General features: G+C 35.0%; 4 protein-coding genes across 4 annotated transcripts; all 4 read right to left on the bottom strand.

Annotated features, from left to right (window-relative positions):
- Positions 1-1207: 1207 nt before the first annotated feature.
- LOC108598220 (prolyl 4-hydroxylase subunit alpha-2) lies at positions 1208-3851 on the bottom strand. The gene is given in 9 exon segments (XM_033293510.1): positions 1208-1322; positions 1380-1546; positions 1741-1828; positions 1939-2041; positions 2043-2251; positions 2306-2650; positions 3338-3489; positions 3538-3690; positions 3841-3851. Coding segments are annotated over 9 exon segments (1296 nt in total). The 3' UTR covers positions 1208-1254.
- Positions 3846-5203, bottom strand: LOC108599358 (prolyl 4-hydroxylase subunit alpha-3-like). Its single transcript, XM_033293603.1, has 6 exons — positions 5070-5203; positions 4902-5017; positions 4447-4854; positions 4351-4389; positions 4020-4185; positions 3846-3961 (listed from the first exon to the last, which is right to left on the bottom strand). The coding sequence occupies exons 3-6, from the start codon at positions 4825-4827 to the stop codon at positions 3900-3902; spliced, it is 648 nt and encodes a 215-aa protein (XP_033149494.1). The 5' UTR covers positions 4828-4854; positions 4902-5017; positions 5070-5203; the 3' UTR covers positions 3846-3899.
- A 4880-nt stretch (positions 5204-10083) lies between these two features.
- On the bottom strand, positions 10084-11349 carry LOC108598219 (protein terminus). Its single transcript, XM_017984835.2, has one exon. It carries the CDS (start codon positions 11347-11349, stop codon positions 10084-10086), a length of 1266 nt encoding a protein of 421 aa, XP_017840324.2.
- A 2886-nt stretch (positions 11350-14235) lies between these two features.
- LOC108598218 (antichymotrypsin-2) lies at positions 14236-15495 on the bottom strand. Its single transcript, XM_033293509.1, is given in 5 exon segments — positions 14236-14406; positions 14470-14579; positions 14581-14696; positions 14698-15393; positions 15469-15495. Coding segments are annotated over 5 exon segments (1074 nt in total). The 3' UTR covers positions 14236-14281.
- Between the last annotated feature and the right edge of the window lie 2154 nt (positions 15496-17649).

Here is a 17649-nt window from a genome sequence, read left to right as displayed (position 1 = left end):
TGTAATCCCTCAACATTAAAGACCCTTACTTTCTATGCAGATTATTATTAAATATAATCCTTGGTATTTTTTAGATATTCGATTTGGATTTGTTAAATCAATCTCCTATTATTTGTAATCGTAATGATTAGTTATTGAAAATAATTCAGCTGGACATTATATAATTATTACAATTAATATATTAATATTTGAATTGCACATCGGGGAAATCGCATCCAATTATTTGTGTTACATTTACAATAAAAATTAAATATCATTTATTACTATTACCTTTCATTATTTAACAAGCATGAAAAAGCTTTTAAAATGGAGCGACTTTCCGTTATTTCGGTCAGCATGTTCTAGCCGAGAAAAGTCACGCCACCTTTGTTGTTTAGTCAAAGCGATCTTCCGTTATCCCTACGTGAGATAAGCCCTGGATGTGCTTTCGCTGTTTTTTTCCACGCTGAGCAGCGCTGCTTAGTCGCTAAGGTAGCGTCGCTCAGACGACAAGCAGCTTCGTTGTATGTGTAAGCTTCGGTTTTAGCTTAGACCATGCGGTTAAATTAAATCACGCCACCTTTGGCTACCTACGAGAGGTTCGGTCTGCATGCTGTCTCGTTTTTTTCCCACGCTCAGCTGCGCTACTTAAGCGACGCGCTCTCTAAGCGACACGAACGAAACGCTCTCCTAGCAAAGGCTACACACAAGTCGATCACGCCACCTTTGCTGTTTAGTCAAAGCGAACTTCCGTTATCTGTGTGTGAGATAAAGCCTGCATGCTCTCTCGCTCTTTTTCCCACGCTCAGCTGCGCTGCTTGAGCGTTAAAGGCAGAGACACCCACGCTAAGCTTCGTTGTATGTGTAAGCTTCGGGCTTAGCTAGGGCGACAGCTTAGCGAGGGTGAGTTCAGTTGCTAACTAGAGGTGAAGCTGGTTAAATATGATCAATGACCGCTGCCGAATTTCTTTTTAGTCTGCTGCTCTGTGAAAATGAATTGCAAAGGTGAGTTTCAACCATTGTTAATAATATTTAAAATATTCCTGCACTTAAGCTGTTTAAAAATGAATTGTGTTATATTAACTGTGTATTATTTCTTAGACGTACTCTGTTTATTACATTACAGAAAATATTATAATGTCAAATAATTTGACAATAATTAAACAAATAGAACCGCATACTAGTTTGAATATATTATGGCTATTAGCATATTTATAAAAAGGTTTATTTTACATTGTTATTATATTTATAAGTTAGTTATAGTTGAGCTGTTACTTAAACAGATTTTTTGCTGCAAGGCTTGATAAACATTTGAGGCGCTGCATGAATCCATTTAGTAAGTGCTAAAATATAAACAAAAAGTAGTGCTAATAATTAAATATTTGATTTCTATTACTTACTCCATCTAGTGCCGCGAACTACGGGACAAACTGAATGCAAAGTGCGCGGATCTTTGGAGCCATCATCGAATAGATTATACCAAAAGAGAGCGCTGCCTCTAGCTGCGGTCACAGCCAATTGCAGCTCGGGAAAGACAATGGAACCACCTAAGGGTAACATTACCCGCCTGCAGCAACAAGCATAAAACAATTGTAAGTACATATTAATTAAATTAAAACTTACATAGAACACTAAGCTGCCCATGCGATCGCCCAATTTCGTCAATCTCCCCCTGATGCACGCGATCTCCATCCTATATAATCAAAGTGTGGCATAAAATAGTTGCCAATGCCAAAGTTGGCTACTTGTAGAGCAGGAAACTCCTTGACATCAAAGCCCGTCATGTCAGCAATGCGTTGATTGATGCGCTGACTAAAATCAGATTCGGTACGCAGCCATTTAATACGTGCTACAATATCCAGCAGCTTTTGTAGTTTTAGCAAAGCATCCAACAGCTGCTCTGAGCTGCCAATGCTGCTCTCGAAGCTGGACAGCTGTGCGGGATCACTGTCATCCGACTTCTGCATAATGGAGGCCAAGGGCAAAGTCTTGCCCTCGTGTTAAGCGGTGCCAATATAAGAAATGCACTCGTTGTGGCATTGTAGTAACAATAAAGTTTCGGCAGGCGTTGCAAATTGCCCACGACAGCCCAAATAATGAGCTGAGGGCGCCGACTTGCGTTGATTTACTCGCTCTAGCATTTGATTTAAATCTTCGCTAAGCAACAGTGTTGTGTAATGCTTCAGATCAGCTTCATTTGCTTTGCTCATTAGCTCATCTACGCTTGCATTCAATTGTGCTGCACTCAGCTGTTTATAACTGTTAGACAAAGCTTTAGAACAAGAAATTAATTAACTCTGCAACAGTCTTAGTCACTTTTACTTACAATATAAAAGATACACCTTGGCCAGCTTAGCGTGTGTGTCCTTAAAGGCATCGCCCAACAATTCAGTGTGTGCTTCAGCATTAGGCTCAGCATGCTCTAAGGCCATTCGATACCAAAGCATCGATTTATCATAATGCCCACTCTCATAGTTGGCATTAGCTACGGCCACGTAATCGCGTACGCTCATCGCAGTGTCAAACTGAGAGTTCATAAACTTGCCCTGAGCCATAACAACGGCATTTAGATCATAGGTCTGCTCAATGCGTAGCAAATTCTTTAGCTTTATTTGCATATCATACTTATCGGGCATGTCCTTGAGCAATTTTGTTAATTCCTTTACATGAGCTGGCACAAAAATAGATAAAATGTTATAGCAAAATAGTTATTACTACAGCTACATTGGTAATATTTGCATGGGGCTGGCGTAGGCAGTTAATCAATTAACACCCATCACCAATAAATTCAACAATAGTTAAAAAATTAACAGGAATTCAAATGCTTTAGCATTAGTTAAGCTTTAATTATACTATACTTAACGTTGGTGAATTCACTACAGTCACCAACGAATTCAACAATTGATACCTAGTATCTAGGAAAACTAGAGAAATTCCATGAAAATATTGATCGAAATAGACTTAGCATTACTTACGACTTAATTCTACAATAACTAACGTTGGTGAGTTCACTGCATTCTTTTCACCAACAAAATCAACAATTGCTACCAATCAAACTCCAGCGAAAGCTACTGAAATTTCAATGAATATTTCTGGCTCTAAAATATATATGCTAATATACTATATTTATGAAATCTTTGCATTACTTTAATATTACAATAGTTAATGTAGGTGAACTTTACTGCTTGCTTTTTATTAATGTAGTCAACAACGAAACTCAAATTAGAAAATTCAAAGAATTTTTTTTCCAAAGAAACCATGACTAAAATATAATTTAATATATAATGTCTAATTTGGAAATCATGATTATGCTGCTTATAATTGCTATATCAATCGATCAACTCCAAGCTCAACCTACCTGTGCCCTCCTTTTCCAAAGTTAACTTCTGCATTGCTGGCCAGTCTATATACAAACGTCTTAACATTGCATAGGCTTGTAGTGGATTTGAAACATACTCCTCATGCTCTTTTTTCGTTGACTTCTCGGGTTTATCGAATGTCTCTAAATAGCTGTAAATTGCTTAGTTTAATTATATATATAAACTACTATAAACTTACGTCTGCAGTGTAGACACTTTTGCTTCCAAGGCATCTACATATTGCACTAGACTCTTGACAAACTGCTGCTCGATTGACAATAATTTAAGCAGACCTAGATGGGAACTGCTATACAGATCTTTTAAAACATAGTCTATTTCATTAGCATGACTGCTATATAAGAAATTTAAAATAAAGATTAAAATAAAATGGCACTTCATTGAAAACACTGCGCGAAGCTCATAAACTAACTGAATATTTTGTAAGTTTTAAGCATTTTTTAAGTATTGTTACTAATTTAATTATAAACGCTTTATTAGGCACGGCATGCACATTAAGTAAGTTTGCTATTTAATTTTTTTACAAACTTAATGCAAAGATTTTTAGACTCTTAGGCAAGGCCGCTTAAGCATTTGTGGTTGTTCGTGTAGATACTTTAGCAGCGCTGTAATTAGTATTAATTTTAATGTGTATAGCTATACAAATAATATAAAATAACTTACTTAATTTGTAGCCCACCAGCACTGAGCAAAACAAATGATCAACTCTGTTATCAGTTTTAAGTTTGTTATTCAAATTATGCCAAACTAAAGCGGCGCCTTTTTTGGCTTGTACAGTCAATTCTAGCGCAGGAAACATAGTGGCGCCACCTTGCGGTACTTCATTTAACTATAAATTGAAGAGAGCATTTATGTTAAAGAGCTTAGTCAATCCAACATCGTTATACACTTTGCTTTATAGCTTTGCTAAGATTGCAAAGCAAACATAATAAAATGTTAAGTTGTGCTATTAAAAATCTCTAATAATTATCAAAATGTTTGGTATGATACTTACAAAAAACATAATGGTTGCCAAACGATCGCCAAGCTTTGGCTGAAATGTATTATTTTTAAACTCGTATAGTTATTATGCAATTATTTTTAATATTACCGCTTGTTCAGCTGCTGGCTGTGAGTCCGAGTGTCTAAGATTATGTTCAGCTACTTTATGAGAAATTAATTCAAATGCTGTATCCTGCTCAATACTCAAACCAGTCATATCCTTAATGCGATAGTTAAGCATATCGCTTGCATTTTTTTGCACCTTAATAGATTTTTGGCTTGAACTCAGTTGCGCATGAGAGTTTAAGTAATAAATGTAAGTCATTTCATTCATTTCTGTTGCATAGATGACATCATGAAATAGCGCTAGATATGGTTCCAGGCTAAGTTGTTCTACTTTTAGTGGTGCTAGCCATAGAAAATGTGAGTTATTGCTCAGGTAAAAGCAATTCATGTTGGTTTTGGCTGCAAATAAAGCTCGACAACCCATTTCAATGGGCGTTGGAGCAGCGTAGCTCTAAGAAATATATTAAGATTATATTTATGTTATAGTAGCTGTCATACCTGTGAAACTTGTTTGCCAATTTCCAGCCATTCTTCTACACTACGTCGTCTTAGCCAGAGTGTGGGATTTGTATCTGCAGCTTTATTTAAAACCTGCAAAGCTTCTGCATAATTGCCTGTAATTGAATATTAAGTTTAAGTGTTTGATTGTTGTCTATAAAGTCTTACCCAGCGCAGCTAATTCTTTGGCATAGCTGCTATATAGCTCAGTTATGGGTAAACTATAAAGCTGCTCGTTCAATCTAGCATCTTTATCATAAGTTGCCAGCGCTTGCTTAAACCAATCAACAGCTTTAGATTTTGTTAGTTCAGTATGCTATTGTATAAATTTGCCCAGAAGCAATATTATTAATTCCAGTTACTTAACTAGTTGTATGCTGTATGCCTTGTATTAAACCTTTGGCCAGCTCTGCAGCATCCAAGCCATATAATTTTTGTAAATATAGCAAATTCATCATTGCTTGTTGCATTTCCTGTTTGTTGGCACCCACATGCTTTATAAAATTTCTTATATTTTTAGCATATTTGCCTTCTATTGGTTTTGTTATAAATAATTGCAGATATCTCCAATTTTCGTGCAGTCGTCGCATTAGCTTAAATTGATTTAAAGGGTGTTCCACATATTGCTGCGCATTGAGTTTTGCTTCTTTTCGCTTAGCACGCAAGTCAGTTAATATACTAAAAAACGCTTTTGAGTTTTAACTAACTTTATATTACTATATAACTTACTCTCGACTTATATAAATTTGTATTAGCAGCTCATCGTTATACTGCCCAAGCTGATGTATCAAATATGACTCTAGCATTGCATATTCTTTTATTTTAGTCAATGCATTATCTTTATATAAATAGGGTCCACTATATGCACTAGTAACACTTAGTAAAAATATAAAAATTAATAACTGTAGCAGCGATTTCATCTTTACATTCTAAAAGTAAATTTTACACTAAGACAAACACGCAGCTAAGATTGAGCGCAGCTAACTTTTGCATACACTTTGTATATTAAACTGCAATAATGACAAATATTTTAGTTATAGCTTAAATTTATTTGCGCTTTAGCAACACTAGATGGCGCTGCAGCTGCATTGATTCATAAGTTTATTTAATTTGCTGCGCTTTACTTTAGTCAAAGTGTATTTAAAAGTTGTTTGCGTTAAACTTTAGCTCTAAGTTTGTTTACAAATTAATTTGTTACGCTCAATGCGTAGCTAATTCTTATGGATATGCCTATCGCGTATGCAAACTTTTTCATATCTTTAACTTTTACAAACTTTAGTTTAATCTTTAGTTTTATCTTTTGTTTTTCACTTCGTTGGCTGGGTTATTAACAAATGTCAATGTACGCGCCACATAAATGAACTGATTTATTATGTCGCGCCATTAAACCCATACGAATTGTAAATTCCCACTTTGGGTTCTTCCAATGCCCCTTCAATGGATATTTATGGACGCAACAGCTTGTGGGCCACGTTTGTATGTTGTGCGGTAAGTTCCCTTTTTGGTCTTCTTCTTCTAGTCTCGATTTTGTTGCTGCCAATAAATTCCTCTTCAGTAAACAAATACCATTAGTGAGATATTTGCTTTGGTCTAAGCTTATGGTCAATGCAATTCAATTGAAACTATGCAATAACATTCGGACATTAGAAATGCCAAAAGCAATTTCTGGCCATTGTGCGTAATAGATGATGGCTCTAAGACGATAAATATTTGTAATCGGCTAAGGTAATTGATGTAAGTAGCTGCTAAATGAAATTCCTTTTCAAACATTATTAATACCAGATGTGCTGCCGGTTGACTAATGTCGAAGTGTTGCTTGTGCATAGTAGAGCAGAGCTCAGAAAATTTGCTGCTGAGATTTAATAATTCAATTGAATTTCAAGTGAACTTAACAGTAGTTAAGCTAGCATAATTGGAAGATTACTGTGCGTACAGTTTTAAGTAGAATTTTTTTTAAAAAAAATTAGAAAATTTGAATATGTTAAAATCATACTTAAGACTGCTTATTTATTTATTTAATGCTGACTATGGACAGTCGATGGTAAAAAGAAATTATTACAAAAAAGTATGTAATATAAACTAAGCTAAATATTTAAAATTAAATGTTCTTCAAAAAGTAAGAGGAAAATTATTTTTTTTTTATATAATGAAGTTTTGTGAGCATTAAGAAAGCCGAAAAATATTATTAGATTATTTAATTAAATGCCATATACAATAGTAAATAATTTATTTTGTTAATTTTAATAATATTAATAATTTCTTTTATGTATGTAAAAGTAAATGAATTGTTTAGATATTTAAAAAAATGTTTATTATTAAATGTAAGCAAAAGTAAACGAAACTTACTGTTTAAGTATTTTAGTGCTGCCATCTCCCTCACTCAATGAATAAGCTCAACGATATTTGTAATTGCTCTGAGATAAGGTTTAAGTCAAGTAAGAGAGTAAGAAGTAAGAAGAGCAGTCAGTTCAAAGAGCGTAAGCTTTTTTTTCAAGTACTTTGAGTGAGAGCTATTTGTAGTGAGCGCGTGCTACTCTTTCGTTCTAACTGTAACTGCACTCACTTTGTGTTGGAGGAAAATAAATTCGCTGTCTTGTCTTTATGCCGTTATTCCGAATGTGATTTTGTTGTTGTCTGCGCTGCTTGCTTACACTTGTAAAAATTGCTTTAAGTTAAAGCAGTTGTTACAAACTTAAACATGCGCAATTTGGCGCAGTGTACAGTTTGAAATAAAAGTGTGCTAGCAGCTTAAGCTTTACATACATTTTTGAATAACACTCGCTCTATTTTTGTTTCATATTGCTGCAGTTTTTAATAGCAACAGCAACAATTTTGCAGTTGCAATCAAAGCTTTAAGCCTCAATTGTTGATTGGCTGTGAACAATAATAGGTTTGATGATGTATTGCGTTTACATTGAATAAAATTGCATTTACAGTAGTTTGATGCTCTTATTATTGATGCCCAACTAGTTCAATAGTCTGGCTTTTATAACTGGCAGACAGACTGTGTGCTCGCTCAAATGATTATCTATCTATTAAAGTAGTAAAAACAGTTTTCGTTTTCGTTTTCGTTTACTCTGCGTGTGTGTGCAAGCAACAATTGATTTTGATTTCGCCTTGGCTTGGCCTTAAATAGCAAAGACGACAATGGGTAAATTGGAAATGAAAATAGAAAAACACACTTCAGATCGTCACCAGCGTCGGCGTCTCTTCACTCTTAACTTTATATGCGGGCGCTTCATTTACTTTATGTCTTTTGTCTGCTCTTTATGTGCACATGGCTACAATTTGAATGAGCTGCCAGCACGGTCTTTGACTGGGCGTTGCCCAATCCTCCAGCCGTCTGCTCTTTTAGCCACACACATATTGCAATTGTTCGCTTTTATTTATTTTATGGCCAACAAACGTTTTATGGCCACAGAGTTCCACTTATCATGGACTCTCTATACATAGCTATCAATCATTTTTGGCAATGCTTATTTAATGTATTATTATTTTTATTATTCCTATGCGCATTTATGAACTGCTTACACTTTGTTCAGACCACGTAGCTGCACTCAAATTGTTGCCTGCTTGCCACACCAACCTGTTGGCCCATTCATTTATCAGCAGGCGTCAGCGCAAAATGGCGGAACTAATGTGTCCAGCGGCATATTTGAATTATGTAGCCATAACAACTGCCAGACGCTGCTAGGGGGTGAACACTGTAGTCTCAGCTTAAAACTGTTGACGCGTGAATTTCACACGATTTAATAATTTGTCTCACAAAGTGAGTACAATGGGCGTTGCTTTTGATAAAGTATAGCATACATTTTTGATTTACTGTATTTTACATAAATAACAATAATAAGTGTAACGAATTTTCCAACAAGTGTAAATAATAAGCTTGTTATATATTTGCACTTAATATAAAATATATAATTATCAGTTATAATTTATTCTCTTATATTCCACTGTAAATAAAAAGTTTGTAATTTATTCATAAAGGGTCTAGCTTTTAATAATATTCATATTATATTATTATATATCATTAACACTTCATAATTCAAGCTTGTATAAATATTTTGAGTCATAAACTTAGGCGCGCAGTTAAACTTAAGTATTTAATTTATTTATTCACGCTGCTTATTAATAACCAAATTAATTTTCTATGCCAATTTTTGCATTTTGCTTTGATTTTTAATGAACAAATTATTAATTGCATTACATAAACACAATATTAAGCTTGTTGCTATTGTTCATTCAATTAATTTTGAATAAAAGCAAATTGCAGTTTTTGTGCAATTTTCAATTTTTCTTAATTAGTCGCTTGGCCAACAGCGAGAAAAAATGGAACAAAGCAAAAAGAAAGCAAACGAGTAGAAAAATCCCACGTTTTTAATTTCACTGACATTTTATTTTTTATTGTTTTTTGTTTGGCTTTCGACTGTGGCAAACCTGCAAAGCAAACCGCAATAAAATGACAATAACAGTTTTTGTTTGGTCCTGGTCCAGTTGTTCAGACAATGGTCAAACTACGTTCATAGTATTGCAAATTTAAATGGCTTTTGTATAAAATGTTAAATTATTAAAAAGTTATTTACGAGCGTCTTTATTATAGGAGATGAACTATAAAGCAGCAGCTTTAATATTTAACTTGGAGAAATGCGTATATAATATTTATACAAGCCGAAAAATTAGAAAATTAATTTGATTGTAATTTAAATTTAAACTTTTTTTATTTTTATGACTTGTTAAATTTTTAAGTATGTATTCTGAAATATAATCGTTTATATATTTATACCCAAAAATTAAAAAAATATTTTTGATTGAGCACACAAATTATTTTAATTTTAACTTATTTTATTTTTATTATATTTTTTAAAATATTGTTTTTAGATTATATTTGAATTCTTCTGCAATTAAAATGTTCCAAATCGATTTTTTCTATTGTAATATTATATAATATATATACATAGATGCTATATTCATTTGAATATGGAATTCATGCCCAATTTATAATTTAAATAAAAGTTAAGGATTTTAGCTAGAAACAAGCTACAATTGAAAGTCTATAGATTCGCTCAGTTTCCGTTTCCGCTTTAAATTAAGTTGCTGCTAAAGCTTTAAATTATAACTAAAAAAAGAATAAAAATAAAAACTGTTGTTTTTCTTTGTCAATTTTAATTTTTTTGTAATTTAGTTAATATAAGTTTACTAAGTTTCTTAAGGCGTATTTACATGGGCTATCATGCTGGGTATTGCTAATGACGACACAGGGACCATGTTGGACCTGCACCGAGCTCTTGCTGCGCCAGTCGCACTCAATGGGCACGAACTGACCCTTGCGCATGACCGTCTTGGGCTTGGTGATGCCATAGCAGGCAAACTGAAAGACGCTGCGTGAGATGGGCAGACATTGCTCGTAGATTTCAACAATATCCGGATGCAAACTGTCCACACTAAAGTCCTGGCCACAACGCAGCTGCTGATGGATATGCAGGCGACTGCGGCGCGTAAACTGCGCGCGGCAGCGGCGGCACTGCAGCGAACGCGAGCGCTGTGGGCGGCAGGGCAGCGGCGCGGGCAGCTCATGCAGCCGCTGGAAGCGACCGAGCACATCGTTGAGTATGAGAAAGTTTTTGTTCGGCTGCTGCTGCAGCGTTTCGCTAATGTGATAGGGCACCACATAGACCTCCTTGGTGGTCTGGCACTGCTGCAGCGCATAGAGATTGGCGCGCATATTGGAGGGCAGATAGCCATGGCACTCACGCTGATGCTTGACATAAGCGGCATGCAGACTGGAGAGCTGCGCCTCGCTGCTAAGTCTGGGCGTATCCGCACGCAGACGCAGCGGCAAAGGCAGCGCCAGTGCGGGCGACTCCTCCTCAGTGTTGCGTTTAATTTGCAGCCGCAGACGCGTAATGCTGCATTCATCCAAATCCAGATTGTGACTGCTGAGCAAATAGTTTTGTATGCGCTGCATCAGCATTTCATAGACAACGCTAACGCACTCCTCAATGTCGAAATGATGTTGCACCAGCAGCATGCCGCTCTGGAAGATCAGCACCTGTTGCTGCACATTGACATAGCAGGCCAGATTGAACTGCAGCTGCAGCGTGCCGTTGTGGAACATCCAGCGCAGCAGCTCGGGCAGCGCCTTCACACACGTCTCACCCATAAACTGCTCCAGCTTATCCTTGGCGCTCTCATCGCAAAAGAAGAAAGTTTCAATTTGACGCGCTTCGATTATATCCAGCACTGCCTGCTGCTGTTTGCTCAGCTGAGGACGCTGCTGCTCGGCGCGCTGCAGCCAATGCTGGCTGGGCGGCTCATCCGCATCGATGCAGCTGTAGCAAGTGCTGCACTCATGCAGCTCGCCCTGCTCAGCCTGCCACTGATGGCGAAACGTTTGCACTGCGCCCTCGCTGCTGAACACAAAGCTTGAAACGGCATCTTCGTCAAACATTTTGGTTAACAGATAATTGATTTTAATTGGAATGTGTGCAGTTGTTGCTTATACAAAGTTCAGTTGTTGACTGTGCTGTTAGCTGCGCTAGCTGCAGTCTATATAGTTGAACAGGTAGCGCCAGTTACAAACAGGTAGGTCAGCTTGACCAGCTGCTGTCAAAGGATTTAGGCTTAAAGCGTTTATGACAGGCAAGTTTTCCAAATGTCCCAACAGCTGTCAGCTATAATAAAAGAGACAGGCAACAAAAATGTGCGTTGTGGGATTAGTCAGGTCATCTAATTTGAATATTGCGCCTAGCTGCAGGCAGAAGTTTAAGTATCGATAGCTCTGAACATAATTGGAGCACGACTGTTCTTTGGACTACATTATTTTAAATATAGCCATATAGCCAGGTAAAATATTATTTCTATATCATTTTAAAATTTATTTATACAATTTTCTTATTTAAAGTATGTTATATATTATATTATAATATTCAGAATAACAACTTATTGAACAACAATAGGAGAATATTTCAGATTCTTCATGTCTTCTCTGAAAAATGAGTATAATTAGAATAAAATATGCCGTACATTATTTTTATATTATTCGCAAATTTATTCAAGCAATTTGTTGTCCAAGAAACTTTGCAAAACTTTTTGATTATTAGCTTAAGTGTGAAATTTAAGATTTTTCTTTTATTTCCTGTAAATTGAGTATACTTGAAATTCTGTAGATTATTTCCATATAATTTTAGCATTTATTTAAACAATTTTCTTATTTAATTATGGTATATATTATATTATAATAATTACAATAACAACTAATTGAAAATAATGGGATAATATTTCAGATTCTTATATGAAAATTGAGTTTAATTAGAAAAAAATGCCGTAGATTTTTATAATATTTGCAAATTTATTCAAACAATTTGTTGTTCAGGAAACATAGCAAAATTTGTTGTTGGCAAGCGTAAATTTAATATTTTTTTATGTTGAGTTTCTATGGAAATAGTTTAAATATTTTATAAATAATATATAGTTGCAATCTAAAAGTGTTTTTACTGAAATTTTTTATTGCTTAAAAGATAAAATATAGTTCGATTAATATTTTTGTATATAGTTATATAAAGTTCCTTTAGATTAATATTTTTTATAAATTTTGATACTTGCTTCCTATGGAAATAGTTAAAATAAATTATACACAAGATATAGATAAACATATATCCATTTGCTATTAGCTGAAATTCTTTAATGTTCGCAATTATAAATCAATAAGTGCTCAATAGAAATCTAATGATGACAATATGAACAACATTTAACAGTTATGTCTTAGAGTAAAAAGACGTGTTTACCTTTATTTTATATATACAATACTCTACATGATAAACTGCATTAAATCCGTTTTAATAGTCCTTAAAGCAGCGCCTGTTAAACTTGCTGCAAAGTGTGAAAAAAACTGCCTCCAATTTGCAGCAGTCAACCACAGACTAAATAGTCAAGCCAACCAAGCAACATCATCACTTGCCCCTAAGCCTTTACAGTTAAGGTCCTTGTTTTGTTCATGCTGCTGCTGCTGCTGCTGTTGCTGCTGCTCCGCAAACAAAGTGGACAATGGCCAACGTGTGGGGCAGCGCCAACGACAAGTGACGTGACAATGCGGTGGCAAGCCAAAGGACTCGCTGCAGCAGTCAGTGCAGTTTTGTTCTTCCGCTTTACACTTTTTTACGCTTCATTGTCTGCCTCTTGTGGCTATGGACACACACACAGAGTCTCTGGCCACGCCCCACATAAAATATGCTTGAAAATTAACAATGGCAATTAGTTGCTACTTAAAGCTGCAATATAAAGACGATTACTTGGCCAGACGCTTTATTTACTTTCGTACTCGTATTGTGATTGCCATTTGATGAGCAGTTTATAAACAAAAGAAAAAATTGTTAAAAAAAAATAAGAAATTTGCCTATGGGCGAAAAATAATTTTTGAATTATAATCGCCAAATGTCGAGTCTAAAATATAAAAATCCATACTAAATACTTAATTATATTTATAATATAAATATTCGATGTAAATTGCTATGTAAATTATTCAATTTCATTTGATTAGCACCTTTATTTTTTAATAAATATAACAAATTGGAAATATAATACTTTGTTAAATAATTGTCAAGCTATCGTTTGCCAAACTAAATAAATGTTTTTTTATTAATATCTGCTAGTTGATCAATATACGCCAGTTGATTGCACTTCATAGAGTATTTCAACTTTCATTTTAAATGTTTCGCTGCACATTTTGCCAGTTTTATTTATATTTCTATTTTATTTTCGTTTTTTTTCGGCCAAGTAAACAATGTTGCAGCGCAAAAGGGCAAAAAGTTAATTAAGTCACAGGCAGCTGGAGCTCTAAGCAAAGTCCAAAACAGTCGCCAACTAACTATGCCAACTGTTGACTGAGTGCAGCAAAATAAATCTTTCAAATAAAAAAAAATACAAGAAAAAGCGCAAAACTAAAAATAAAACAAAGCTCGAGAGACAGAGCGTGAGTGAAAGCCTTTTACTTGCATTTCTCTTGCCACTCAAAATCAAATCAATGCTGAGTGCGAAATCTTATTTTTTGCCAACAATCTACCTATGAGCAACAAATGCAATATAAATCATAGTCATAAGGATATGCCACAAAAATTGTGCAAAACAAGCAGCACTTCATTTTTCTTTTTTTCTTAGGACTTCGACTAAATTGAGGGCAGGTATAGACATTTCCTGATGACAAACTAGCAAATGAAAATTAATGCAACTCATCACTCTTCCAAAGTGTTGACATGCTATGAACTTCGATTCTGTGGTGTTTAGTGCTGGTAAATCCATCTAAGAACAGGGGAGCTACTTACTTGGCTGTATGTATGAATTAAAATGTTTGTTTTTAATTTTAAGCGCAATATTGTTTATTTCACTTATGTTGGATTGCCAACTCGTCCAGCAAAGTAAACCTTATCGAAGTCTGTTATTACAAACACAAATGGACGATTCACATGGAAATCCTTTGCGGTATCCACTGACACTGCAGTAGCTGTTATAACTAAAATAATATTATAGAAAGTTAATAATAAATTATGTGCAAGTAAATTGTTCTATGCTATACCTTGAGCAGCTGCAGCAGTAGCTCCTTTCTCATCTACCTCAATGACAGCCTTTTGGAATACACTACCAACAGAAACAGGAGCAGCTGTAATTTTCGTTAAATTTGCTGCGATTGAATAATTCTTTAACGCCGAGCTCTTGTAGCATAGGTTTAAGTTCTATACTAAAATCAAACTTAAACTTCGGTAATTGAAGAGCTATTTTACTAGGTACTACATCCTTTCCTTAATAGTTCGTCTACATGTAGCGATTCCAAGTTTTTAACCAGTAAGTCGATACCGTCTATTTGATTAGGCAACAGAATAACCATTGAGACAGTTGTATTGGCATACGGAATTTCAATGGTTCGGGCATCTAACTCTTGTATTTCGTGTGATCTATATAAATCACGTTTATACATTGTGTCAACTTTAATCGTTTTATTTTTTCCTTCATCGTCTAGGCTATAAAACTCCCTTTTTTCGGTTAATTTGCTGTCAAATGGTTTGGCCCATAGTCCTTTAAAATAAATTGCACTGAGTAGCATCATGACGGCACTAGCTTCAGTTTTCTCAATCAACTTTGGTATTTTATCACGAGTTTGATTGGCAACCCAACTGTTAATAATAGTGCTAGCCTTAGCAGAATCTTTAAAGTCCACGAACTCAACAGTGCTATTAAATAGACGTTTGATATTTTCCTGATAGTCCTTCAACACTGTAACATTTTTCGCTACAAACAGGCGACTTGCAATGTTCAGTTCCACATTTTCCGGTAGCTGAACACCTTGATACGAGCTCAATAGTGAATAGCCACCATTGTACTGCAGCAGGTTCTCCAGCTCAGCTGAAGTATTACCCTCGGCTCCAATGTACAGTTGCTTTAAGCCACTTGCAGCAGAAAGGTGAGAAATACAATATTTATTTGTTCTGTTTCCAATCACTCCCTTGTATCAAGGGTCGTCACGGTCTCTTACAAAGTGCAGAGTTGCCTGCTTCCAAAGCCAGAAAGCACTACGCACGGAATAAGTAATGCACAGCTTCAACATTTTAAAAACACTATTTCTATTTCTATTCTATATCATATATGGGATGATAAACCAATTCGATATGGCTTTGATATAATCGAATCGAACTAATTTGCTTGGCTCTTATGTAACAATAGTTCCGTGTTTCGATTAGTTCCAAGGTATATGTCAAGGGAACTCTAGTTTAGTTTTAAATGTACTTAACAGCAGTTAAATTAGAACTTTAAGCAGCGAACACAACTGTAAGTATTTGACTACTACAATTAGTAACATTACTTAATAGTATTATCTAGCTGATATATAAGATTAAAGATCTTCTTCTTTTTATTTTTGTATGGCCAACCCGTTTGTCAGGCTTCGACCGCTTCTAGGTGCTTCTGTTCTCTTAGTTCTTAGGACAGGTCTTTCTCCACTTGGTGCATCCATTGGAGATGCGTCGTTCCTTGTCGACTTTCTAGTTTTAAACAGATTAAAAAAATTCTATAAAGAATATATATTCTCAGCTCATAAGATTACATCGAATATTAGAATCAAAGCTGCGACTTCAGACGACATTCCGTAAAAGTATCGTATGTTGCTTTTTTTTTAAATTGAGATTTTGATGCACACTCTTTAAAAAGTCGGTCACATTACTTTTGTATAAAATAAAAATATTTGCCTAATGATTAACTATCTTGAGTTGTATAGGGCCTATATCCCAAAATAAATCATTAAAAAACCTCTCCTGTTAAATTCGCGAAAATGCGTCGATTATCTTCAAGTCAGTAGAACACTGAATAGTAGGTTGATATTCTTTGAATTAGACGAGTGTTAGCACAGAATGAATATGAAGTTAGCACGCAAAATGATTTAATCTAGATATTTATATTCAAAAAGAATATATGTAATATAAAAATATTAAATTGATCATTCTTTTGATTAGACTATGATTACTGATGACTATGATAACTATGATTATGAAGAGTTATTTCCAAAATGATTTAATATAGATACAAATTTATATTATGTTTTAAAACTTGCATTAAGGATTCCATAAGGAATATATATTCATCAGCAATAAGTAGAACACCGATAGCTGCTGAGTTGTTAGCACTGAAAGAATTATGTAGAGTTAGCTGCAAAATTATTTTATCTAGACTAAAAAAAAATGATATCGTGACATGTTTTTTTCCTTTAAGCTGCCTTAAGTGTTGAGCAAAACTTTTTCAGTTTACACAGCCTATGTGTAAAATTGACAGCAAAGTTGTAAGAAGATGGTTTTTGTTTTTGTTTCTTTATGCAACTAGGTTGGCAGCCCATTCCACGGAGTGTCTGGCTCTGAATTTGCCATAAAAAACTTTGACTGTCTCAATGGCTGAAAGCCATCAACACGGTGTCGTTGTCGCCAACGTAGTCCCAGTTGCTTGCATGCGTAATTTAAGCAATCTACAGACACTAGACAGACTTAGGTAAGTATCATGGATAGACGTGGGATGTGCCACCCACTAGCGCCTGGTCCGGGGTCGCTAATTGTCATGAAAGTCGCAAGTGCATCAGGCGCCTGCCACTCACACGCTGCTCTCTATTCATATTGCTCGGGCTTTTAAGCATTTGCAAATTATGCAAATTTGACTTTCACTTTCTGACTGACTTACTGCAAGGTCAACTTATTTGAATTCCCCTTTTGTATGCAGTTAAGTCAAAGCAAAGCTTTGCATTTAACAAAGAAAGAGCTAGTGCGAATTTTAAATACTCTGCATAGCATTTTTTTTGTAGCATAGTCAGTGTAAAGGCTTTGCTTTAAATTTAGTACAGGGTATTACGTACTTGGACTCGCTGATGCAGCAGCAATTAAAACGCTTTGGAAAATGTTAACGCTCTCAGTCATAGATTGAGTCACTCATCAGGCTCGTTTGACAGCTGTTGACGATGATGTCATTAGGTTTAGCATGCTGCTTAATTGACAGAGGCACTTGTATATATATATATATACATATATATGTGTGTGTGTGAGTGCGACATCTGCAGCGTCAGTCTGTTGAAAATGATTAACTTGACTTTTAAATTGTTCAAGTGATATGCTGTGTTTAAATATAAATTATATGCATATATTTAAGTGCAATGTTTTGCTCTACTATAAATAATTGTAATTATTACTAATGAGTTGACTTTTATTTTAAAGCTGTATCAATTATT

This window comes from Drosophila busckii, chromosome 3L (assembly GCF_011750605.1).
Source record: "Drosophila busckii strain San Diego stock center, stock number 13000-0081.31 chromosome 3L, ASM1175060v1, whole genome shotgun sequence".
In the NCBI taxonomy this organism is placed as follows: Eukaryota; Metazoa; Arthropoda; class Insecta; order Diptera; family Drosophilidae; genus Drosophila; species Drosophila busckii.
Note: the sequence above shows the minus strand (reverse complement) of the source record. Positions and strands in the feature narration are given on the sequence as shown.